Source organism: Parambassis ranga, chromosome 2, assembly GCF_900634625.1.
Source record: "Parambassis ranga chromosome 2, fParRan2.1, whole genome shotgun sequence".
In the NCBI taxonomy this organism is placed as follows: domain Eukaryota; kingdom Metazoa; phylum Chordata; class Actinopteri; family Ambassidae; genus Parambassis; species Parambassis ranga.
The window spans coordinates 39,478,659-39,505,852 of NC_041023.1; the positions used below are offsets into that span (position 1 = coordinate 39,478,659).

The 27,194-nt window shown below is 41.8% G+C and overlaps 1 protein-coding gene across 1 annotated transcript; it reads left to right on the plus strand.

The window, feature by feature from the left end:
- Positions 1 to 339: 339 nt before the first annotated feature.
- LOC114432456 (E3 ubiquitin-protein ligase Midline-1-like) lies at positions 340 to 26,407 on the plus strand. Its single transcript, XM_028400479.1, has 10 exons — positions 340 to 600; positions 9,889 to 10,682; positions 16,934 to 17,029; positions 19,938 to 20,045; positions 21,256 to 21,404; positions 21,522 to 21,649; positions 22,628 to 22,771; positions 24,214 to 24,375; positions 24,461 to 24,668; positions 24,747 to 26,407. The coding sequence occupies exons 2-10, from the start codon at positions 9,957 to 9,959 to the stop codon at positions 25,093 to 25,095; spliced, it is 2,070 nt and encodes a 689-aa protein (XP_028256280.1). The 5' UTR covers positions 340 to 600; positions 9,889 to 9,956; the 3' UTR covers positions 25,096 to 26,407.
- Positions 26,408 to 27,194: the final 787 nt, after the last annotated feature.

Genomic DNA, 27,194 nt, shown 5'->3' on the forward strand with positions numbered 1-27,194 from the left:
TGTTACATTGTAACTGATTTTTGGAAGATTTATGCTAACAATGTTTCTCGCAAAGTTAAATTTGCTTTAGAGTACATCCTTACATCTGTGTGACACTACCATACTGGAAACACACTTGCACACGGTCGACTCCACCTACAGGAGTTAAGTGATTGGCCAACTTAGAGGCAGGGCTGCTCACTGGCTGATTTGAATACAGTGAAACAGAATGGGAGGAATGGACAGAGAGGAGGAGGAGGAGGAGAGAGAGGAGGAGGAGGGGGAACAGAGGCGGGGGCGGTGCATTAGTTTGTCCTGTCTCTCTCTCTCTCTCTCTCTCTCTCTGCCGGGTCAGGATGGAAAGGCTTACCCAGGCAGGGGAGGAAACATGTCATGAGAGGTGATGACACAGCCACGGAGACGTATCCACATCCTCACAGACTTTCAAGTTCTCGCCGCTCGCTGCTGATTTTGCCATCACCACCGCTTCTGTTCCTGCATCCCAACAGAGGAGAGAGAGAGAGAGAGAGCCAGAGATAGCTGCCATTCTCTCTTCCTACCTCTCTCTCTTCCTCTTTTTTCACTTTGTTTGTGGATGATGGGATTTTAATCATGTGGAAGGTAAGAGGAGGAGGGTGAGGGGGGAAATTGCTGTTTTCTGTTGTTTTATGCTAACTGTATAGGTGAGGAAACAGGCTCGGGACTGCCTCTGTGGGAGTTTGTCTTGTACTTAGTTTACTTAAGTGTGTGAGTCCCTGGGGGATTCCCGCATGCTTTTACCCTCCATCTCAGCTCAGACTGGGTTCTCAGTGGAAATGAGGAGTGGAAGCCCTGAGTGCCAGCATTACAGGAATGATAATGATAGAGCAGAGGCTTCAAGAATCAGCCAATGACTGTTACGAGGCCATCTGTATCACTTCAGAAGAAACTTCTGTAGACAAGGAGTCTGCTGTTATTACATGGTTATCAATGAGTCACTTGCTCCCAGTTGGGTTCAGAGCAACTTCAGTTTTGCTGGTTTTATTGGGGTTTTATGATTCTAAATGTTGTGAAATGGTTCTGTTTTCTCGGATATTACTGTAAAAATGTGTGTGTGTGTGTGTGTGTGGGGGGGGGGGGGGGGGGGGGGGGGTTTGGGCGGTTACATTGCGTGTGAGTCTGTTTTTTGTGACCCAATTTCAAAGAGCCAACTGTGGTGGGTGCTTGAAGACCAACACACATAAAGATGAGAGACAGTGCCTTAAGGGGTGCTTAAAATGGTGTGTGTGTGTGTGTGTGCAGTTGAGTGCTAGGAGTGTATATTAAGAGGGGCTTTAAAGGTCTCGGATGTTTGGTCTTTTTGGCACTTAAGTGTAGTTTGACAGTACCAATTTAAGCGCTAGAGGGGACTGTTTATGTGTATGTGTGTGTGTGTGTATGAAATAACATGATTGTGTACCCCCTAATATGCTACATGTTATTCCTCTGTTGACTCATTGTGTGTTTCGTGAGCCTTCCCAGAGGTCAGGTTATTCAATTTCACCGCATCTCCTGTGTGCTGAGGCGTGTGTTTATCAGCACATGTGCCTGTGTGTTTGCTGGAGCGTGTGTGTGACAGCTGGCTAACATAGGCTCAGTGCTGCTACTGATCCCTCTCACCTGCTATGGGTCACGGGGATCAAGGAAATCCAGGTTTAAGTGTTTGTTTTGCGAGACAATGGGACACTCGAGGAAGGGAGGTAATTGTACTCTAACTGCAGTTTATAGCATTAGTTTAAGGAAGGATGAGGGAACCCCCTACTCAAGTCAAACAAACAGAAGCAAGTGCAGCTTTTGTGGCCTTTTAGTCTGAAAAAATCCATCAAGAGTTAACTTACAGACTCGAATACAAAAAGAAGGCTCTGTGAAGTCTGGCTGTCACGACGTCGACAAATATAGCAACAATACTATTGTTTATGTTTCTTTTCCTGTTTCCATTGACATGTTTTAGTGAGACATTGTCGGCCTGGGCGGTCGTGAGAAAAGCACCTTAGCTTTCAGACCCCCCTCCTCCTACCTGCATGCTCACTGTGGGAACTACAAACACCCCATACACAGAATTCAGCTTTTCCCTGTTAGTTTGCACAGTTAAAGGGTGAGGCGGAGAAACTTTGTTGCCCCCATAACATCCTGTTATCTCATCAGCATGTAGCTTACATGATAACATGGGGGAGGTATAATTCACGAGACTCTTATCACTCCCTAATTTGATCTTCAAGCATCAGCAGTCGCCCACTTTAGACGCTGAAGGGGCCAAACTGCTAATTGCTATCTAAACATCCTTGAAAAGGACACAGACTTACTGGAACTTTCTCACATTCTCCCTCTGTCTCTACTAAAGATCAGTTCATTTTATCCACCCCAGTGCATTCTTTAATCACTAGCTGAATAAGATGAGAGTGCGATGTTGCCATGGAAACTTCAGAAACTATGACAATGAGCACAATTGGTGCAGTGAGACTTGGCAGGTTGTGCAGTCCTGTGGAGAGGATAAGTGGTTCCTCAGAGTTTGGATTTTACAGTTGTCGGACGCCTCCACACAGCACAGCAGCGTGGTATTACTCAGAAGCCTAAACTTTTAAAACTATAAATGCATCATCAAATTTTACAACTCAATTAATTAAGCTCTAAATCATAAACATGTCTTAGGAGCTGTAACCGTGCACTGTAAATACATATTCAAGAGCAAACATCCATGATGAAAAAATAACAGCAATACATAAACTGCTGTCGCTTAGCTCCTGGTTGTTAGCCCTAGATAGCCTAAAATATCCTTTTGTTGATCTAACCTAATGACCTGTTGCAAGACATCAGTAATGTTACCTGACTGCTTAAGAAACATATTGTGAACCAAACAAATTCACAGTCTACAAGGAATTAAGGCAGGCTGCATCAAAACTGCGACAAACTATGACAACATGCAGGCAGGATGGTGGTATTTATAAAAGTATCATTCTGTAATCTTAAAGTTTACTTTCTGCTGCCTGAGGTAGAATCATTCCTGTATATAACCTGTAATTATGAATCATAGCGTTTTCATTAGCTTAGAATGGGCCCTTCAAAAAGAGGTTCTCTCCACTAAGGAACACTGTCATGTTTCTATGGTAACCCAGAAAAGACAAACTAAAGTAAACTGAGAGAGTGAAGTTCTTGAGGACAGGATGTTGGGGGCTAAAACTAATCAAATGTGATTAAAAGCTAATACATGTTTTATTGAAGTACCAAAATTAGCAGCGCCTTTAAAATCCTTAACACAACATGAGCTTTGACTGCCATTTGACACACAGATGTTAAAATGTCAGATCACATCATTCTAGAAATATCCATCACTCTCAAAAGTGCAAATACCATCACGTTTTCTGACATTCCAACCCTTCAGATTCAGTGTAAACACAGATGACTTGAAGTCTCACACACTCAGATCGTGGCTAATCCTGAGCTCATTCCAAATAGGTCCATATGTTTGGTGTTATAATAGTAGGTGCTCTGTGAGACAGGGTCAGCTTGGGCATGCTCAGGTTAAACTGAGTCGAAGTTGACAACACAAACACTCCCATCTTGGTTACAATACTCACAAATTTTCTCCTCCAAAGATCCTCACTAGAACATGTCACACACTGGCACCGCAATTAGACTTAATAATATAAGTTGTTAAAGACTAGATTTTTGCTGCATTACTTCAGCTGCACTAAACAGTTTCCCTCAACTGAGTAAAAATATTCTTGCACAAGCCATGCAGATGCTGCATGCTTTGCCTTCTTCCCACTAATGTGCTGTTCATGTATGCACACAGCAGCTTACCTAATCTTTGCCAGCTCTCTGGGGCCGCTTTCATGTTGAAAACACTTCATTATCCAATCAAAGTTGCAATGATAATTTAGTACTTCAGGGAATAACCAACATTTAATCACTTTCATCTCCACTAGGGGATCCTAAGCACATATTTTGAGGCAACATTAAAGCATTATAGAATAATTGTCATCATAGAAGGAGGAATTAACTAAATCTTTGTGAAAAGGAAGTACAGCACATGAAAGAATGACACCCAGTTAGGCTTATTTTTCCAACTACTGCAGTTGTGGTTTTGATGTAAAGTTGAAGCAGAAGTAACCTTGAAGTCCATCAGCTTTTTAGTATATTACACTAACTGTTGCAGACAGCTGTATTGAGATGTATTTATAGGGTGTCAGGGAAAGGTGATGTTTTATTTTGACTAAAGGTGTGCTAGATCAAACAGCAATCTTGTTTGGGCACATCATTTTCAGATGTGCACCACATGTAGTGGGAGATTGCTCACTCTGATGACATTTGTCCTTGACCCCAGACTTGTTTTGTTGTTCCCTATAATCCCCAAAACCCCCACCCACCCCCGAATTATCTCATCTAATTTCACATGCAGCACCATATTGCACCCCCCACCCCCCAGCCACCCTAATCTGGGTCATACAAGCTCCATCCCAGACAGACTCTGCCACACAGACAGCACAATCACAAATGTCACCCCATATCATAATCGCTAATAGCCTTGGCATCCCCGACTATGACCAGCCAATCCTGTTAGGTGTGACTGACCACTTCGAAACATGAAAAGCCATGATTGGTCACAGCCTGTATGGCAGGAAGCAGCTTAGGGATCAACATGGCAGGAATTCTAGCATCAGACAAAGACGCTGTGTGTGTGGCAACAGTCAGTGATGTTAACTTGTAAAATATCTGGGGAATGCTGCCTTGCACTGTGGAAAGAGAGGAGGAGGAAAGAAGAGAGATGAGACAGACTTTAGAACTAATTCTGCTTTGAATCTAACATCTGAAGCCCCAAGCTTTTTCATCACTTGTCTAAAAGTGGAGTTTGGACTTCGTTAGTTTTAGCTCTGGGCACCCACTTTTTCTTCCTCCGTCCTAATTGGACTTATGGCACCTGCGAGCCAGGCCTTGGTGAAATTAATTTCTTTCAACGCCTTCGATACAAATTTATCACACACCTTCTACAAGGCAAATATTTTCTGTATCAGCACACTTTCTGCATGGCTGTGCCTACACAGTGTGTGATAAAGGACATAATTTTTGTAATGCTCACAATGAAATTTGCACCAACCTTGGCACGGAAGGCAACAACTTTGTGAGGTCAAAGGTTAATCTGTTATCAGTTATCTGCTGCTATGAAAGCAGATTATGTTTTTTTCTTTCTGAACTGCAAATCTCATAAATAGTTCTTTAAAAATTCTTCGACGGATTGAAGTAAACGAAGTGTCAAATGGTTTTGATGTTAGCGAAAGGGAAAGGCTGTGCTCCACAAGTCACGGAAAATTAAATTATTGATTCAGGTTTTTCACAAAAATGTAAATAATTAAGTGTCTTTCACTGTGTCCCAGTAGCGTGAGTAGGTGGGCCAAATTTTATTTCACAATCCCCCATCAAACAGGCCAGTATCAAATTGAATTTTCATGTTACATTTAAGCGGTGGAGCTTTTTGTTTTGGTCTGGGAAACGTGACATTATAAAAGCCGACAGGCAGATATCATCATGTTTACGCTCAGCTTCAGATGCTCTGCCCTCTTTCCCTTGGTTCTAACATTTTGTGTTTGCTATGTTTTTCCTCCTAAGAGAGAATTAGAACGGCACAATGATAAAGTGACACACACACGCGCACAGTGTGTGTATGCTGTGTGTGTGCTGATTATGTGAGCCAGGTCAATGGGGATGACCTACTTCTCAGTTCTGCTCCCTGAACTGCCACAGTCGCTCATGTCATATCAGCAAATAGACCCCCGTGCCAAAATGTGTTTTTTTTGGGAGACTTATTGCAAAGCTTTTGGATGCTCATTATAATTATTACAGGGTGATTTGATGCTATTCATTGAAAGTGACTGCAGCAGAATCTCACAGAGGAGTGTATCACTTGCAGCTCAATTTGTCAGACTGTGGTGAAACAGCATTTTTCTGAAATCTAAGACAAATAAAAAGAGCAGATTATATAAACAGTGAGGAGGATCCATTGCTTATTATCAACAGTACATCAGAATAATAAGATGTGACTCTCAAATTCTTTTCTCTTCTCAAAAACACACTGTCTCTCTTGCCTGTTTTCGTTCACCTCTCGCTCGTGTGGAATCAGTTTTTAGAAAATAACCAGTAAGAGCTCCTATAAAAATTTTAACAGTTTAAACTACGAGTGGGTAGGTAAAGCTGCAACCTTCATGGACCCAAAGTTAATGAAAGATTTAAAAGCAGGGTGCACACTAATGTGGAGAGCCGGCCCAATATAAACAGGAACAAGGATTAAATATTGGAATGGACTTAATTTCTGAGGCGCTTTTGTTATTAGTGGTTCTCTGAGTCATTTGTTTCCAGGGGAGCTAGTGGACATCAAAATATTAAAAGTTAGAGGAAAATCATGCAGTTGCAAAAGGTTATGTGATGACATTTAAGCATCAGAGACCATACAGGAGGCTTTGTTTCAAAATAAAAATACAAGACATTTGAGAGAAGCATCAGGGTGATGACATTTTTACCCGTTAAAATAGAAATGCAGCATTTTGGACTTGTGTTACACGGTTCTGTAGAGGAGGGGGGGGGAATGGAAAAGAGACAAATGTCAACAGCATCTTTCTGAAATGAAAAGCATTGCTATAACAGATCCTTCAATCAAGTATGTGACTCCATAAGGTTTGTAATAATGCACAGGCTTTTAATATAACGCTGATATTTTGCGTCAAATGCCATTGCAGCATTTGAAATTATGACAACATCAAAGGTTGTGGCATAGTTGGTCAAAATATTTTTTGTTGCAAAGATAAAATGCAAGGCAGAGCAGGAGCATATCCCCATTATGCTGCATGCGGTCAAGTGACCACATAAATAGCATGTGATGCTACAAACATCAGTTTCTGTTTAGTGTTTGCTTGCTGCAGGGTGGAAAGGACTGTGCAGGATTCTTCCACTGCTCAGACAGCTTTGTATTGCCCCCCACTGAAGACTATGGGTACTGACACTTCAGCAGTGCCAGAACAGAGACAGGCCTTTCACACACACTGGCAGCTCTGACAGTCAAGGGGCACAAAGTGGTGGTGGGAAAAATAAACAACTTGGATTTTCTCAAATTCCTCCTTCACTCTGAATGCACTTTTTTCTTCACATTTGACTTTCACTTGCACACATTTCTCTTGTTTCCCTCTCTATCACATCAATGCACGGTTCAACAGTGTCACCTATGGTGTGCTGAGAGGCATTTCACCCTGTCACACCTGACAATTTGGATATGTGTGACTTAGCATGTCTATATGTATGCACAACTTTAAGGTTTGTGCATGTATGTCAGAATGAGGTGGATTTATTCCTTATATCCTTTAGTGCCTCCAGGACTCCTTCCTGTCAAGCAGTAATCTGTCAGAGCTCCATCACTGTCTAACTTTCCTGGCTTTGTCCCTCTGTACTTTGTCTGCTTCAGTAAAATGATGTCTGCTGTTTATATTACTTGGATGACAGCTGTGTGAGAATGGAGTGCATAAAAAATGTGCCTGGTCTTTACCTATAATATTTTCTTCACGATTGCAATACCATTTAAGTTCAACACAATGTATCACCTGAGATTTTTTTTAGTCGTGAAATAACTAACTGTGTTAAAGGGACAGATTTTGTCTTGTTAAACTAACTGAAATTAACTCAAAGTCAACAACAGATCGTGTTTTTTTTTAAATTAAACTTAAAGCAGCATTGATGTTTGACAACCAGGGGGCAGTGAAACAATTCAATACTATAAACAGTGCCAAATGTACCAGAAAGTGCTGCTCAATTATTATCTAGTTGATCAGACTTGTACTTGTAGCATCTGCATGACACGAGGTTCTGCATAACAGAGCTGTTACCCGGAGACCAACTACACGTGCTAGGAAACAGTCATTCCTGACCAGGATATTTGTGAAAAGGACAACTGGGCCAGCCCAGCAAAGATCCGGCGCTTGTAGATCTAATCCTGCCAAGATCAGTCACTCTTATCAAACCAAACTGATTATTTAGCTTTCAAGCTGTGACAAATTTACATGAATTCCACTGCATGCTGGTCTCAAAGCCACAATAATGTTTTCCTGGAGAGGACTGTCCAAGCTTTAGTTTACCTTCAACAAGCTTCAGTCTCCTGTAACATGACCACCTCATGGAGGCTCTTTGGTGCTTGACAGAATGTGGGATAGTGTGTCAGTGTGTATTGAAATACAGGGTGTAAAATAAATGTAGGTGCCTCTTAGGATTTGTTTTTACAGTCCAGTCAAACACACATCCATTCCATTCCATCTGAAGCATGATTGCTGAATCATTGCCATCTTCTCCACTCAATAGCCCCTCCACAGCCTCCCATATTTGCTTCATTTCAGCATTTGGCCTTTTCATTTAGAAGAGGAGATCAAGGTTGTTTAAGTCAGTTTACTTTGTTGCTAGAAATCTGAAAAAAATGTTTTTCCTTCCATTCATTCTGTAGCTCATCAGCACTGCAAATTTATGTTATCTGACCTCAAATATCTGAAGTACTCAGACTGCAGAGAGCTTGACTGAGGATGGGTTATCTGCAGCACTTATTTTTCCCCCAGAGAATGTGAGGAAACCATGCATATAGATGGCTAGAGAAGAGAAGGAGCCGTCCACTCAGATTGCCACAAGCCCTAATCTCAGTAAACAGTGACATCTGCTGAGATGAAGGGATAAGAGTGGATTTCTTTCCTGCTTAGAAAATGCCTGCATTTCAACTGAAATACTGTGACTTTGTCTATGATATTAATTTTGCATTTGCATAGCATCTTTTATTCATATGATTACTTCTATTTCCTCTTTAGAGCCATTATCTTTAATATACAATAATCTCACTCCCCACTGAAGCGTTTGTTTAGGTTTAATCTTATCTTAAAAAGATTTTTTTTTCAGAATATCTAGCAGCTGACGGTGCAGCCTGGTTAACTCAACGCAAAATTTAAGAAGAGAACTAAGAGCCTATCCCTCCTCTTCAGGAGGAAGAAATGGACACATGCACTAATTACAAACTGACTGCAGATGTGGCTGCAGCTGCTGCTGCTACACATATCTCCAAACAGCAGTCCCATGGCGCACTAGTGGTGAATGTTGGAAACACACATTGCTATTATAACAACACTATGCTCTTCTGCTGTCAGTTTCTGACAGTTAAAAATCCTCCACACTCCTGATTGATTGACTTTGGCTTTAAAGTTAACATTAAATCAGTGGTTTGGCTCCTGTCAGCTCTCATGTGGAGAGCAAAAGAAGAAAACCCCTCAATCACACACCTAATAGCTCTGTGTGGATGCTTCAACAAGATTGCATGACTGCTGCTGTGAAACGGCCATCCTGTAAATCCAAGCTTTGTCTCAGCTGGAATGGTGCTGCTGAGTCAGCAGCAATCAAGAGTCAGCAATCATGAAAGGGTAAAGTAGGCCAGCAGTGTGTCAGTAATATGGCTGAAACAAAAGCCAGGAGATAATTACAGAGTGTGTTTGGCTGTCAGTGGACAGAAGACTCATCCATTTTCTCAGTGCACCAGCAATGATCTACTCTTTGCAATACTTTTTTAGTTGTTAAGGGGTTTAAATGACAGAATATCATTAATTGATTTGTTGCTAAATAAATACTTTCTTTATTATTAATATTCTGTGTCCAAATGCTAAAGCATCAGTTGTTCTTTTTGTAGTTGAAGATATGGGTTTATATGCTTTTCAGTAAACCTGCACTTAACACTGCCATTCTTCAGGTCCACTCAGTGGTCTGCTCCATTGAGATATAAGCCCTCCTGAGAAAGCAGTGAGAAGTAAGCTGTTTCACACCATTTAATCACAAATCCCTCTGCTTTCTCCTCTTTTTTCTCGCTCTCTCTCTGTCTCCGGTCTCCAGACAGCTGAGCGGCTCTTCTGGATTTCGCTGACACTGCGCCTGGTCCCGCCTGGCCTCCTCTGAGCAGGATGGACTCTCTGGAGTCTGAGCTGACCTGCCCAATCTGCCTGGAGCTCTTTGAAGACCCGCTGCTGCTCCCCTGCGCCCACAGCCTGTGCTTCGGCTGCGCCCACCGCATCCTCGTCTCCCACTGCACCACCAACGAATCTGTTCAGAGCATCGGCGCTTTCCAGTGCCCCACCTGTAGATATGTCATTTCCCTGAGTCCAGAACGCGGACTTGAAGGACTTAAAAGAAACGTGACCTTGCAGAACATTATTGATAGAGTTCAGCGCGCTTCATCTTCTGCTGGGCTGCCCCTACCCCTGGCACTGCCTGCCCCACACAGCGGGCCCAACTCTCCCGGTGAAGAAGGGAGCAACCGGTTGGCACTGGTCCCTGTCAGCGCCGCCATGTCCAGCCCGGGCACACCTCCAGAGCCGGTCCAATGCCAGTTCTGTGAACAGGACCCGCCGCAGGACGCTGTTAAGACATGCGTGACGTGCGAGGTGTCATACTGCGAGGAGTGCCTCAAAGCGACACACCCAAACAAGAAGCCATTTACGGGCCACCGGCTCATTGAGCCAATGCCGGACTGCCACCTGAGGGGGCTCCAGTGTCTGGAGCATGATGAGGAGAAAGTGAATATGTACTGTGTCACTGATGACCAGCTCATCTGCTCACTGTGCAAACTGGTTGGAAGGCACAGAGACCACCAGGTGGCAGCACTGAGCGACCGCTATGAAAAACTCAGGGTAAGCACAGAACTTCTTCTGAGTCTGCATTTGAAATCTTGGTCCACTCTTATTTTTAGAAACACTTTGCTCATCTTAATGACAGATAAGGTTATAGACCTCCATCCTTTATCTTACACATATAATGAATTTTAAACTTTAATTTTATTCGGCTCTGAAGTATGAAATTTCCTATTATCCTTAGCCAGGTATCTAACTCGATTATCAGGAGTGATTGTATCATCTCATGCTGACTTATTATCTCTCCTGAATAATTAAGCAATTAGCATAATCACTGCACCATGCCTGTAAGCCAGGAGGGTATTCAGCGGCATGCACATAGAGTGAACATGGGGAGTGTGATTATTGACGAGGCATGGTGTCTTCAATGAGGCAGCAGGTTAACGAGCTTCATTTGGCTGCTGGGTGTAGGTGTGCCTAATTGAGCATGGCTATTAGTCAAAACTAGAGATAGCCACGAAGGTGGTGTGTGCGTGTGTGTATGTGTGTGTGCAAATCTCTATCACAATGATCAGGCAGAAGTAAATAATAGCAAAATGAGGCACAAAATACTCAAAGCGTGAATATACTGTTACATGTAATCTATAAAGAAGCCGCATCTATGTTCTCAGTGTCCAGCAGATGCACTACAATTCAAGCCAAGGTAGTCTATCCAACGAAAACATACTGATTATCCAACACATCAGGTACACACTGCAGCTTTTTTCCCAAACAAATAAGCCAGAAAATACATTTAACTTATGAGGAAAAGTTTTCAGCAATAACCTGTAGCCCTCACTCAGAATGTGTTTATTCAGCCTTGCTAAGAGCTAAGTGTAAAGGCACAGTGTGACTCCTGTGAGAAACTTTCTCTTTACCTGGTGTCTAAAACACATGTTGCAAAGTGCAAAGTATGTAATATGTTCTTGGAGACCAGGCATACCTGTAGTGATGGAAGAAACTGATTGCTGGTTGGCAGCCTTTAATTTGTGAAACTGCTCTGCCTGAGATAATGGGCTTGATCATCACAACTGATGAGGGTTTCTGCACTGCCTCATCTTGCGTGTTTCAGCAAATTTAAGTAGAGAAGAAAAATTAGCAGGAAAGCTACAGGTCAGTGCATCATCTAATTATAAAGATTCTCATTCTCCTCCTCTCCCTCCATTCATCCGGAGAGAGAACATAGCCATGCACAGGTCAGTGCACCCAGCGGTTATTATACAAGCTAATTATCAGCTATAGCACAAAAAACAAAGAAGTGCTCACAGGTTGCTGCTTGTGTAAGCAAAAAACAAAACAAAAAAAAGTGCAAGACTTCTAGATGCATGACTCTGAATCTATGTTTGTGTCCTACATGTGTATTCCAACACTTCAAGATTGCATGAGTGGTAACACGTGTGAAGGCCAGGTGCAAGTAGCATGGGACTCACCTTCTGTTTGAGTCTAATTCGCAATTAGTTGCCAGAGGACATCTCACACACACACACACACACACACACACACACACAGCTGAACATGGAAAATGAACCCTGACACCATGAAGTGCAGTGGAAAATGTATGAGCTCATTACTCTGCTTAGTCCATCTTTCACCAATCCTCCCACTGTGTGACAGAATGTACTGAACTGACAGCAGATGGGAAAACAAAGCACGTATGACTGCTTCAATAATGATTTAACACTTACATATCAGCACATGTATGCACACACAAACTAGGCCTTGTTCCTTTGCAGAGGCAGCGCTCCCACTCTGATGACTATAAAGTGCCTTCACCTGGTTAACCCTCACGGCAGCCAGCTGGTACAGGGGTTTGACACTAATCATGCGTTTTCAGCTTTCAGTGCTGAGTTGACCTCAATAAACATTATACTGCTGGCTCCCTGTTCTGAGTGAGTGCACATGTGTGGATGCAGCAGGTACCTGTATTTGTATTGAACTGGAGAAATCACATTGATGGAATGGATGTGCTGATTATTGTGATGCTCCTCTTTACCCTCCTGTGCACTCTATTGGGGCACCACTCCTTGGCCAAACAAAACAAAACAAAAAAAATAATCAGTTAGAAGGTTTCACACACTGATATGAGTTCACATGTGCCAACAAATTTGTTATATAACAATGATAGAATTGTTTTTAGTCAGACCAGTGTTTTTTGTGTTTTACCTTGACTTGACATGTTTCGACTACTTCCTGCAGTCTTCCTCAGAAGTCACATGATGTTACGTGACGTGTCTGCCAGCTGATCTTATGTTATATAACAATAAACAGATCACGTGAGGAAGACTGTGTTAAAAAAAAAAGATTCTGCTACCATCAGTGCAACTACGAAACAATGACTGACTCACATGTGACATGTGAGACAAATATTCATCATGTTTTATGCTAATCCCAGCACACACATGCAAACACGTGCAGTTCCAAACTCCAGAGCACTAACTAGTTTTGCTGCAATTTTAATACAAGGCTTAAAATACCCCAGCCTTTGTATAACTTCTGCTTCAAAGCTGCTGAGTTCTGTGCCTGTCACTTAACTTCAGCTCATTTCAGTTTACTGTTTTCTTTGTGTTTGCGTGGTGGCAATGGCCAGACTCTACAAACAACTCCTGACAGAAACATTAATGTCATCTTCAATTATGAGTATGTAACAAATAAGTTGTGTGGGTAAATTAAAGCTAATTACCAACTTCCATACAATATTCATGCTGAACAATATATTTAATTTTTAATTAAAAAGGAAGTAGGAAAACTTTGGGAGAACTTCTTAAAAGAACAGCCTCCACTTGTCAGGTGATATAAACAGTTAGAAGTTAAGATGTTACAGACAGGCCTATTTTACTCAGATATGATTTTTTTTCGTCTTCTTTCATTTTGAAGTCTGACAAGTGGAAACTCTTTTGGTCATATTTTCTGGGACATTTCATGCATATCACTTTTTGCCTTGATCTGCTGGTATTTGAGATATCCCCACTCTCCAAAGGGTGAGAAAAAAAAAGAATATCAGATGATTGGAATAGTTTCTTTTTTCAGTGGCAGTGGTGGTGTAGGCCTGATAAGAGCCATGGAGGTTATTGTGGGAACACCCATCCTTTTTCAGAGATAAAATTACCCCCGTCACAGGAAATTGACGGAGGAGGCGGTTGGAAATAGCTTTTAAAGTCCTTGGCTCTGGGTCTGTGGAGAGAAAACCTTGAGGATAAAAGATGGGAGCCGCTATGTATGTGTGTGTGTGTGTGTGTGTGTGTGTGTGTGTGTGTGTGTGCGCATCAGCCCTGGTTGCAAATCACAGGTTTGTTGTGTTTTGTGGTAATCCACCTTCTTTAATCAGCTGCCCTTTAGTGTTGAAACAGCATACTTTGTGTTGTCAAGTGCAAACATGCACAATAAAACATAAGCAAAACAATATGTCTGATCGCAGCCTCACTGATAAGCACAGCATTCAGCTTTATGGCCTCAAGCTGTCTCGTTCATTTTTGATATCATGAAAGCTCCTCTCTTATAGCACAGTCTATCCTATTATGTTGATCTTAAAAAAAAAAAAAAAATCAACCTTGACTTTGGTACACAAACTAAGAGAAATACCAGCAAAACATTTTCAGCCTCCAGATGTGATGCACTGTGTGCTACAGGTGCCTGGAGCTTCAAAGTATCACTGATGATTGTTGCAGTATTAATATTCCTGAGGAGGCCCATGCCCTCAGATTCAGCTGCAGTAAATAAAAGCCATAATTTAAGAATTTACTCCATTGTGTTGCACCCCTAGCCATCTACCTGTCTTTTTGTACTCAATGTTCTCTTTGGTTGCAGCTTTCTTGTGTCTCAGTCAAACACACACACCTCATCCTTTCTGAGAATGATGTTGTTTTCTTGTTTCACTACTGTGCTTTGCTTTTGAATCAGGGCTCCCTGAGTCATCGCTGTTTCTCTTAGACTGATACAACAACACAAATACATTGTTTCCAATTTACACAGAGCTCACTGGGTGCTGAGCAAACACACACACACACACACACACACACACACACACACACACACACACACTGCTCCCTATCAAATACAGAACAGCCTCTTCTTCTTGAGTTCTTAGTTCCCGTCCTGCTATCGCTGTGTTTCCTCTGTCTGCTTCCTCTTTAATTTCTGTCTTGCTGTTCTACTGCCCAGCTTTGTTCTCTCTGTGCTTGTCTCAGACTTTCTGTCTTCATCTGTGTCACTGAGGTTTCTCTGATCTCTGTCAAACACATATAAGAAATAAGGGAAACAATGGAGTGTAGGTCTGGCAAATCCCTGAGAGCACAGTGCCACAGTAAATCTCGAATAAGATGAAGCTCTGCAGAAGTTGGCTTGCCTACCTGTCTCAGAATATGGGCGAGTAAGTGTGTGATCCCATTGCATACATTCTTAGCTTTATCAGAGATTTATGTTATGCACCAGCATATTTGTGTTCACATTCTTGTTGTAATTTAACTGAATAAATAAAGAAGATAAGATAAGATGTTAAAGAAAAAAAGAAGATAAAACGAATGCAGATTTCTTATTCAAAAGTTTGCCTCAAAGATTCTTGTTGGATGATATCACAAGCAGCAGAGCAGCCTCCCTCTGATTAAGAGCAGATGCTGCTGAGGGAGGCAGCTTTGCTCTGAAAGCTCACACACTTTAAAAGAAATCTTGTTTTTAGAAGTGTGTTTACATGTGAGGGCAAGTCAACTTTACTGAAAATGAAAAACCATCATGTTTGCACTAAAACATGGGAATTCACACAGAGCCTCCCTTGCTTCTGAGAGCAGATTAATGACACAGAGCCTGTTTTTAGGGGCTACAGAGAGATAGGACAGATAAAGGAGGAGAATGACTGACAGATGATCAACCTGACAGATGAGTGGGTAGTTCCAGGAGATACATACTAGTTGGCAACATGGACCCCTAAAATGTGGGTTAACTCCTCTTTGACCACATCTGAGTAGAAACTAACACAACCACCAACAGACTCATGAAACCAACAGGAGGTTTCAACATGTCAACTTCTTTTTCCTGCATGTCACACTGTATTTAAGGTACAGAACAGAACTCTGTTTTCATTCCAGCGACCTGCACAGAATCCGGCATCTGACTTATTGTTGCAATTCTTGTCCTTCTCATCATCCCCTTAAGAGGTTTAGTTTATTTTTATCTCCGTGCCGGATAATAATGACAACGGCGTGATATTCCCATTCAAGCAAACCTTTATGCTGCCTCTGCTTTTGTGTGTCATCGCCGTATTAAGGCCATCCATTAAGCCCCTCGTGCCACTCAGGCACACATACACAAAAACACACAAATCCTGCCATCTCTATCTGCGTTGTTGTTTATTTGCTATTCCTTCGAGGTAGCGCATCTTTAATCCTCAATGGAACATCAAAACTTGCTTTGTTTACGAGGCTAAAGGTTAAGTGGACTGCCATGTTTTAACAGAAACAAAGGATTTACCCAAAAGTGGAAAACTTGCCACTTCACTAAAACCTCACATGATTTTAGGCATGTATGTGCAACAATCTCAGCACACACTAAAAGCTAAAACTCATCTGGAAAAACAGTTTGGATCGGGAAAGTGGAGGCGCGGCATCAGAGCAGCTTAGGCACACTCGGTTGGGCAATAATATGATGGTCTTGGAAGTAAAGTAGACAGCTTGTGCCCAAGCAGATGAAAGCAGCAGAAGGAGAAAACAGGGGGATAGAGAGGGAGGAAAAAAGTAGGGAGGAGCATTAAGGGACAGCACTGACGTGCTGTCACCTGTTTGCCGGTTCATTAGCCGAGAGCACTGCTGCGTGCTCTCATAGGGAAAGCTTTTGATGCCTAATTTGCCGCTTGGCCGGGTTTGCGCATGGCTTGGTGCTCAGCGGAGTGGCTGTCCCAGTCACATCCTCTCCTAGAGTAGGATCCTCTGTCAGAGGCTCGGACGGGGCAGGATGAGGAGGCAGTACAGGGATGAGGGGTATCACCCGCGCAAAGAGGTACGTGGCCGCTGTGTGCTCCTCTTTAGATTAACAGACACACATGCTTGTGGAGATGAGGTGAATGAAAGGCATTGATTTCCTTAGTTGTTTCTTTTTTTGCTACTTGCTTTGCAACTTCTCCTGTGATTGTTGTTTTCTGATGTGGAAAAGAGGGAAGCAGCATTGTTGAAGCCTTCCTTTTAATTCACATGTCCTCTTGTGTTTCTTTGCATTCATGGTATTTTTGTTAGTATGTTGGTTTTTAAACACTTTCTCAGTTTTGTCCTTTTTTGTGTTTGCTACAGCAAGCTCTGGACTCCAACCTGAGTAATCTGATCAAGAGGAACAACGAGCTGGAGTCTCTAATGGGAAAACTGATTCAGACTTGTCAACATGTAGAGGTGAGTCACAGAGGCCCTGTGGGATCAACTCTGACACATCATCAGATCTTTTTAAAGAGTTTGCACCATAGCATCGCTGTAGTAGATCATTATATTGATACACTAAAAGATACAATTTGCTTTCATATTTAAACATAAAGCCCACCTACATCTTTTATGATTTCAAAATGATTATTTGTCATCACCTGGTGTTTGTGCAGATTCACCTTCTGTATCAGATGGACATTGTTAGCTTAGCATGTAGCAAACTGCAAAGTCAATGCAATTATTTTGGGTTAACCAGAAAAGTTATCTCAAAATCATGAGGGAAATGTTGCAGTATTTTGCCTAGTTATGCTGCTTCTTACATATATGAGTTTATTTTACAATGAAAATGAAATTATTTGTATTTTTCAAAGATAGTGGACATTGTAGGGAAATTGGCCAAGTGTGTGAATGTCCTCTTGCGTGTAGCTTCTACTGAAGGCAATTCGGTGCAAAGCCTGCCTCTTCGTGTTACACTGGCCCACCAAGAAGCTTTAAATAAAGCAATGCCACAGGGTTAAAAGGCAGAAACAGTTTAGAAATAATGGAAAGCAACCTTTCTGCTCGGCAAAGCCTCTGCAAACGGCAAGGAAAGAGGATTGTGATTTATTAAGGAGATTAAATCTGTTTTTTTAGCTATAGTGCTGTGGACATATTTTGTGTGCGTGTTTTTTCTGTCACCATCACGCAAAGATGTTTTCTGTGAGCTAAGCTTGAGGGCATCTGATGATGCAGGAATTTTAAACTTGATCAACAAAAACACACTGCACTTTAAAAGTCAGGAATGAATAAAAAATGAACACACAAAGGGCACAAAAAAATGCATGACCTATTTTTTATCTGCTATGCATTATCACAGCTACATTTACAGTAGAGTTTTACAACACACTTTATAGCCCCTTAAATAGCCTTAGCACATTGTTTTTAGATGTAAAAAGGCACACTGCACAAGAGGGGAAGACAACACAACGTGAGGCAGAAACACACCTGAGCTTGGTAAATGAAGCCATCTCACATGCATGTGATGAACGTGACAAGACTTAAAAACGGGGTCACAGAGGCTCGGAGGAATATTTCACATCACATTAAGCCTCTCTGAAGAATGCTGAGGAGATTCCCTGACATGTTTGAAAAAAACAAATCATGTTTCTAAAATTAATTCAGTTCAGAGTCACCCTCTATCTGGGGTTATGCATTCCTCTTCATGGCGACATGTTGTTGTTCGAATCTAATGTCCATCCACATTTGTATGTCGAATGTACAAAAACAAAAAAAGACAACATGGAGACATGCAGTAATTTGAACATCCCAAAGGTCCCAGAAGTTTAGTTCATGTGCTGTTCCAAACGTTTGGATGTCCTCCAGGCTTAAGTGGATGTGTGTGTGTTTCTGTGGTGAAATGAATCATTTAATGTCCCTGCAGGCTGCAGTCTGTCATACTGATCATATGCTCCAGAGGGCTCTGCCCACAGTCATTAGATGTTCTGCATCTTTACATGGCACATGGTGTACCTTTGGTCACAGACTCTGTGTGTGTGTGTTTATGTGTGTGTTGATACCAGACTGTCTAGTGTGTTCCAATTTTCTTATGTTGGTCAATTACCCATGGGTTTTAGGGTACAAAAATGTTTCTAGATTTGAAAGTGGAGTGACCACAGCATGTGTGTGTGTGTGTGTGTGTGTGTGTGTGTGAGTTGACGTGTGTGTGTGTCCATGCAGGGTTGTGGCTGGCTGTTCCTGTGAGATGAGCAATATGCCATCTTAACTCAGTCCTATCTACAGCTATGGAATATCAGGAGCTTCTATTGCACTCATATTAGGAAAGCATGCACTCCTGGGTCAGATGATTTTGCAGTATTCAGAGGTATTTATCAAACTTATCAGTTGTAGGGAACCTTCGTAGACACTGCGGGGAACTAGAAGAGCTCAGCAAGTCTTTTGTTTTATATTAAGTGAGGCTTCAACCCTCAAAAACCTGATTTTCCATCTGCATAAGTATACTAATTGGAATACAAAAAGCTCTACAGAGATAACATCCACAATCTGCAGTCTTTTTCACAAAGTAAACTAGCTTCCCCAGAGCTGTCACGGTGATGTCGAAGAAACCAATTAGCAGTGCTGAAAAAGTAGCAGCATTGCCATACAGCAGAGCTAAGGCGTTCAGCTCAGCAAGTCTCACATATGTATGTAATCCAGGTGGCAAACAGTTTCTGTTGGCTGCTGTTTACGGAGGGACGCTGGTGACTTGTGGAATCGTCTGTGTTGGGAACCCTAACTCTCCATGATGTCATTACTAACACACCTGTCAACATACAGAGTGTGTCTGTTTGTGTGAGTAGCTGGTTGGCTTGGTAACACTCAGCAGACTTCCTTTTTATTGCTCCCAGTGCTATCGCTTTGCTGAAGCATGAGAACACTTTACAAGGTGCTGAAAGGACCACAAGGAAATGACCACGATGAGAAATGACACATTATGTTTGGACCTGCAGTCTCATAATTGGAGTTGAATAACTTTTATATCCAGCTCAGACTGTAAAGGTTCCAACTGCAAAGTAAATCAGATGGCTCAAGAGGATGGAGCTGAATGCCATTTACGTTCAAGAATGAAATGTAAATGCACTCTATGACAAAGAACTCATTACAGTAAGTAAGGAGTGGATTCCATGTGTCATGACTGCCTTCTTACAGCCACACTGCTACCTGCTTATTTCACTTGTCACTCAGCAACAGGCAAATGGCAAATCTTCCTGAAGTGTTTGCTCCAGACAGGAGAAGCCAGATGATGGATGGACAACACACACACACACACACACACACAGGCCTCCATCTCCACCCTTCATCAATCTCTTTGTTTATCTAATGTTCCGTGTGAATTGGTTCTCAGGTGAATGCGTCCCGCCAGGAGGGCAAGCTCTTGGAGGAGTGTGATATCCTGATTGACATTATTCAGCAGAGGAGGCAGCTCATAGCCAGCAAGATCAAAGAGGGGAAGGTGAGAAGTGTGATGCTAATTAATTTTCTTTTCCTACATATTCTCTCACTCTAATATCCTCTGTAACATTCTGATTTCTGCAACAAACAAACACATTTGTTGAACATTTTAAAGCTAAACACAGCAAGACACATTTCCCTAATATCACATTCTGCATAATTACTGGATGTGTTTTTTTATCCCATACTTGTCATCACAGCCACTTGACCTGATCCCTACACTGATGCATGAACTACTCTACACATTCTGGACACACAGCTGAAACTGTCTGTCTGGCCAAAAATTAGATCCCAGAGCATATGGGAGGGAACGTTTACTCAGAAACCCAGATGATTTTTTTAATCTGTATCTAATGAGACTTGGAATGCATGAGGGATTTTTCCCTGGTATTAAGAATATACTGAGAAGAGTACAGATGGATGGTTAGTTTTGGGCCAACACACATTTTACAAATTGCTTTTTGGTGGTGCCCTAGATCCTGATCAATAACTCAAAATGCTTTTTTTTCTAGTTTCTCTTGTTATGACTTTGCACATTTCAATGGATCTGAATGGAGATTAAATTTTTTTGGGTTCTCCAATAGCCAAACTGCTGATGAGACGTCCTTTGACCTCAATCCAACCACCGACCTCAATCTGTCTCTTAAAATCTTTGCTCGCAGGGAGAGAGAATGGAACTGAGGGGAAATGAAATCCCAGATTTGCGTGCGATAGAATCCTTGATGTGCCCAGAAATATTAGCTGGGACATGAGAGGCTTAGCTTGTGTAGCTGAAATGCCTTTGTTGATCTGTTTGTCTGTCTTTCCTTTTCTTTTCAGCTTTAAAGCTTAGATGCACACTTGCATCCACAGTTTATTTTATTATTCTGCAACAAGCGTGTCTGCTTCACTTATCTTCACACTTTGAAAAGAACCCAAAAACACCTCGAGGTCAAAACAAAATCAGCTTGTAACTTTAAATAAAGATGACAGATGTGTTCATGCCCTTTGCAATAATTTGTATTCTCTGATGTTCATCCCAATTAAGAAAACATGAAGAAACAGATGACTACCTGCATCAGTCAAGCCTGGATTTGACCTTTTTGTGTATGAATGTTAAGATCCATCTTGTGCTTGTACACACAGAGTCATATTCTGTTATCAGTTGTGATTTTTGAAGACTCACAACACCTTCATCTGCTTTTTATGGCTAACATCACTTCTCTTTGCAGGCACAGAGGCTTCGGAAGCTCGCACAACAGATCTCAAACTGCAAGCAGTGCATCGAGAGGTCCTCAGCCCTCATCACACAGGCCGACCAGACACTGAAAGAAACAGACCACGCTCGCTTCCTGCAGACGGCCAAGAGCATCAACGAGAGGTCAGACATGCAGGAAATGTTCAGCTAAGCACACGAAAGCATAGTGTGCAGACAGACGTTGAGAAGGTTTGCTATCACGCAATAAGTAACAACTACAAAATATATTAATTTTTGTAGGGTTTCCATGGCAACCGCATCCACCCAAGTGCTGATCCCAGAGATAAACCTGACTGACACCTTCGACACCTTCGCCCTGGATTTTACCAGAGAGAAGAAGTTGCTGGAGAGCCTGGATTACCTAACTGGTAACCAATCATGCTATTATCAAAGTGGCCTCTATTGATTAAGCAGTTTCATCTCACAGCTTTAAATATTTTGTGATCAGTTATTTCTCTACATGTCTTCTTTTTTCATTGAACCACAGACATCTGTATCTAGCCCTTTGATTCTGCCTGACCATGAAACTCAAACATTTCCTCTAATTAAGATTCTATTTCAGCTTTAAATTCAGATTTTTTTTAAATCCTTTTGAAGTCTCTGCTTTCTTCAAACACTGTGTTTGACGAACCAGACCCCAGCCTATTAACTCCAAAATTAATTTTTCAACATTAATTTCTGATGTCCCATTTGTGAGGACCCAGATTGTCACTCATATAAAATATTATGGGACAAAAACAAAGACCTGGCTTGTATGTATTCCCCATAATGCATCAGGGCTTCACTGGAGGGCCTTTTCACTAAGTGAATCAGTCTGAATCACTCCACTATGTGCAGCCACTCATGACAAAAGAGGGAGCGAGTGCCAGACACAGAAAGAGATAGGAAGTGGCTTCACAATCACTCTAAGCTGCGCCTTTGTATCTTTGTTCCTTTACCTCAGTCCACTCTCTTCAGGCCTCATAAACTGAATACAAAAGTAGGATCATTTTATACATTTCAGTTCATTTTTACTATATGAATGCAAGAAAAACCAAACGTGCTTCTCTTACCACTAAAAGGACTGTGATAGTTGCTGAGCTGCTTTTTATCTGAATATTATATCTCTTCTGCATTGCTTTTAATGCTCAACCTACCACTCTAGTGGAAAGAACATCTTCAATCCTCTGTGTAATGAAGCCTGTAATCTCATAACCTGAACCAAATGAATATGTACAAGGTTAATTAGGGCAACTGTTGAGTGTCTCATCAGTTTGGATGATCACTAATGTAATTTGCAGCTTTAAGCAAACAGAATGCAGCATCAGAGAGACGATGTGTTTCTTTTTGCATTTGATCTTTGCAAGCCCCGGGCGCTCCATGCATAAGGGAGGAGTTGTGCACAGCCTCCTACGACACCATCACTGTCCACTGGACATCCGATGATGAATTCACAGTGGTGTCCTATGAGCTCCAGTACGCCATCTTCACCGGGCAGTCCAACATTGCAAGTGAGTATCACAAAATACATCCAAAATACTCAATGCAAACATCTACTGTACTTTTAGACAATAGGGTGGTAAAGGTGTTAGCTATAGTCCTGCCCAGTGTCACACAAACATGTGCATATTCACACTGCTCTACTGGTGGACACTTGCTCCCATTAGGCTGCTTGTGTTAGAAGTGTACTTTCTAAAGCTGATGCAGAGGTGGAGTGGAAGTGGAACCACCTTAGATGAAGCCTCCTCCTCTGGCCTCAGCACTTCTATCCTCCTCAGATCTTATCACACATCAAACGACTGTATTTCTGAATTGTGTGTAGAGCAAAAGATCAGTGGAGCTCTCAGATCTATACACACACAAAAATGTTTAAGTGACACTGTTGAGACTTGATATCAGGCTGGAATCCGCATCCCAGGCGCACATTTAGTGACACAGTGTCTTGTAGAACAACTGCAGACAGGCACTCAAATACACACAAGACCCAGAAAATCATGAGCACACTCCAGTGAGCAACAACTACAAGGAAGGAAAATAGGGTCAGGGCATCTGAAGACGAGCTCTCCTGCTCCTTTCAATCAAACTGCCTTTTCATCTATTCTTTCTGAAGCCTTTTTTTTTTCAAGATTCAAACAGTTACCTCACAGCAAAAAGAATAAAAGAATCTGCCTTCCTGTATTTTTCCTTCCCCTTTTTTGATTCCCTTTTCTCTGTTACTACTTGATGCCTCCCTTTTTTTTTTCTTTACACACTTTTCAAGGTTAAAGCTTTATCGCTGCCTTGTCATTACTGTACAGTTTAAATCATATTTAGGATTGACAGCCGTTAAACCGAGGTGACACTTCCCCTCCTGCTGCTCCTGTCTGCGATTTTACTTCTCTCATGTCTGGTTATGTCAGAGGTGTTGCTGTTGGCATCAAAGTCACGTGGCAGAAATATTCCCTCTAGGACAAGTCAGATGAATCACTATACAAGAAGTGGAAGTTTTGTAATGTTAATGCAATGGAAACAACAACGTCTGGACAACTTTTTAACATTTATGCTTGCTCAGTATCTAGTAGCTCTAGTAGAATGACATGGAGGAAAACTGTACTGTTACACATTAGGAGGTGGTGCAGCAGTGCTGAGGGGCCATTAAATAAAAAAAAAAAAAAAAAAAAACACACCAAAAAATAGAGGCGAGAGCACAGTACAGCTATGAAACCAAAGAGGTGTGAAGAGTTTCATCTCATGCTTCTTCACAACCTCTCACCTGTTCCTAGAGCCACGGGCTGGCTCACAACCAGTCATTTAGTGCACTGTCCTCTCACACTGCAGCACTCCTCTCCACAAAACTTAGAAGAAGTATGCTGCTATGGTGTTTTTTTTTTTTTTGTTTTTTTTGTACAAGCAGTTTATTCTTGACCTTGTCCTTTAAATGAAGCAGATATTGAAAGCTTGCCTCTCCTCTCAGGTCTGTGTAACTCATTGGAAAGTTGGATGATTGTTCCTAACATCAAGCAGAACCACTACACAGTGCACGGTCTGCAGAGCGGCACCAAGTATATCTTTGTTGTCAAGGCCATTAACCAAGCGGGAAGCAGGAGCAGCGAACCAGGGACTCTGAAGACCAACAGTAAGAAAATGACTGAAATAAAACTTCTTTCCTGAATTTTAAATAACTGAAAATAATTGAGTATTTTTTGTTTTTGTACAATCAGGCCAGCCATTTAAACTAGACGCCAAATCTGCTCATAAGAAGCTAAAGGTGTCCCACGATAACCTGACAGTGGAGCGGGATGAAACCACATCCAAGAAAGGCCACAACCAGGAGCGCTTCTGCAGCCAGAGCAGCTATGGCGTCGTCGGAAATGTCTATATTGACAGTGGGCGTCACTACTGGGAGGCTCTGATTGGAGGAAGTACATGGTAAGAGCCGAGCATGCCTAGTGGGCACCTTCAAGTATAATAAACAAGGTGATAACAGACCGATCCTCCCCTCCACAGGTACGCAGTAGGCATAGCCTACAAATCAGCACCAAAGCACGAGTGGATTGGCAAAAACTCGGCTTCCTGGGTGCTCTGCCGCTGCAACAACTCCTGGGTGGTGCGGCACAACAGCAAGGAGTTGGCCATCGAGCCCTCACCCCACCTGCGACGTGTCGGCGTCCTCCTGGACTACGATGCTGGATACCTGGCCTTTTATGATGCTGTGGGCTCCCAGCACCTGCACACATTTCACGTCTCCTTCGTCCAGCCCGTGTGCCCCGTGTTTAACGTGTGGAACAAATGTCTGACGATTCTCACCGGCCTGCCCATCCCTGACCACCTGGAGGGTATTGAACCCAACAACTAACAGCTAGAGACTGAGGAGAATAAATCAGCTCATGTTATAACTGCGCTGGGCTGGAGTGGTGAAAAATGCTCATCTCTGGATTAAGACCTCACAGAGCGAACAGTCGTCTCAAATTCATACAGATGTGCTCTATTTTGTGAAATTAAATTCTGTTCATGTTTTGTAGCCAGAGGCAGTGACAAAACAGTGAAATTTGAAACTGTCTCTTCTCTAACAGAAGCTATTAAAAAAACTGCTTTGACTCATGCATACAGGCTGTTTTAGGATGAATGAGCATGCGTGTATGGGGCGCATGGTGCAGCTTTAATGTGGGTGTTATTTTGTCAAGCTTCTCACAAATATGATGCTGGCTAATGTTCTGTTAGACTCTCAGTGTCTGGATGGATGAGGTCAAATGGACAGTGTCAGGCTAGAATCTCCTCCTCTAAGGCACTTTGTACCATGGCAACGAGGAAACAAGCCAATAATTAAATTTCTATTTTTTGTTTTTATATCACTTTGAAAAAAAATCCCTGCGAGTACACACTGAACATAAACACTTTAAAGAATCACAGCTGCAGGACAGAGCAGATGTATATTTTGTAAATTCATCTCCTCCTCTAATCTTTCCCCTGCTCATCAATAAGGAACCAAAGTAGCCATCGCTGTCTGTTCAGATAAATTTTACTATATGATGATAAAAGCTAAATTATATATAAGAACAATATGCTAATATTAAAAAGGAGAAAATCCCTTAAATGTCAACCTTGTTTTTGCACATACTTTTATTCATGGTTTTGTAGCCATTTTGGTGCAATTGCCATTCATATTGGGAAAGTGTTGTTCTGTTTGTGTTTCCAGTCCTGTCATCATGACTTTTATGTCTTATCTTGACGTTTATGTTTATCTAATATGATACATAATATGCGAGCTGGAGCTCCAGACCGCGATGAAAAGCAATTGATGCATTGTCATTTTAATCAATTTTATTATATAAAATATGCAGAATATTGATCATTATAATGATGATGTCATGATGGTGCAACTCAAACTTGATCAAAGGCTGCATCTTAATTTGGATTTTCCTTAAAGAGACAAAACAGCCAGACTGAGCTTTAGCAAATAAAACTCAAAGGTCAAAACCTCTTAAAGGGGCTCAGTCCACTCTATAGTTTATCTGTAATATGAAGCTCTTTAATGTAAATATAAAGATCTGGTTGTATTTCCCAATGAGATTTGAGTTTAAAAGTACGAAGAAACATTGGTGTTCTTTGACTCTATGTTTCCACAGCAATATTTTGGACTGTGCTTCATTGTATCTAATACAAATATATAGTGCTTAATTTAATGTTTCCATTTATGACCATGGTGTTATATGTTCTGTTTCTGTGGACATTTCTATGAAAAACAGAATATGAGTGCTTGCATCACTGTTGTCTGAGATAAGTCTATCAGAAGGTGAAGAATAAACATAGATCCTTTTCACATTACAGTCTTTTTTTTTGTAAATGCAGTAATAGATGCAGCATCACATGCTGCTTTTCTTCCACATAATGACAGTATGTTAAGATCTCAGTGTGCAGTTGAGTTCATGAATTTCCTGCGGAAAAGGGAAGTTGTCTGGTTTATCACGTCAACTTCCCAAGGACATCAAGGCTCTTCCTGATTTTCCCAGGAGCAATTGTTCTTATAGAGCGAGGGAGGGGGGTGTCCGCACAAGACAAGCTATACCGTAGCATTAGATGAAGCTTTTTGTGTGTCGCTCACACGGTGGAGGTGTGTGAGTGTGGTGAAATGAGTTTACCCACCGTTTCACTGAGCAAACAATGGAGGAGGACATTGTGTGTGTTTGTAATTCCACCTGTAATACAGAGGATTTGTTGAAAACAGCATGGCTGGAGCACTCGCAGCAAAGCAATCTGAGTTACTGGCTGACAGAATGTGTCATCACAGCCAGTTTCACAGTGTTACATCTATGACTGAAATTATACTCATTGTATAGTAAATATAAACAGCCGTGACTCACAACATGAGGCCACCTGTGCCTGACTAAAAGGAGTAAGTGGAGCATAAAATGTGTCCTTTCTTGATGTCCACAGAGAGCATCATTATCTTTTTTT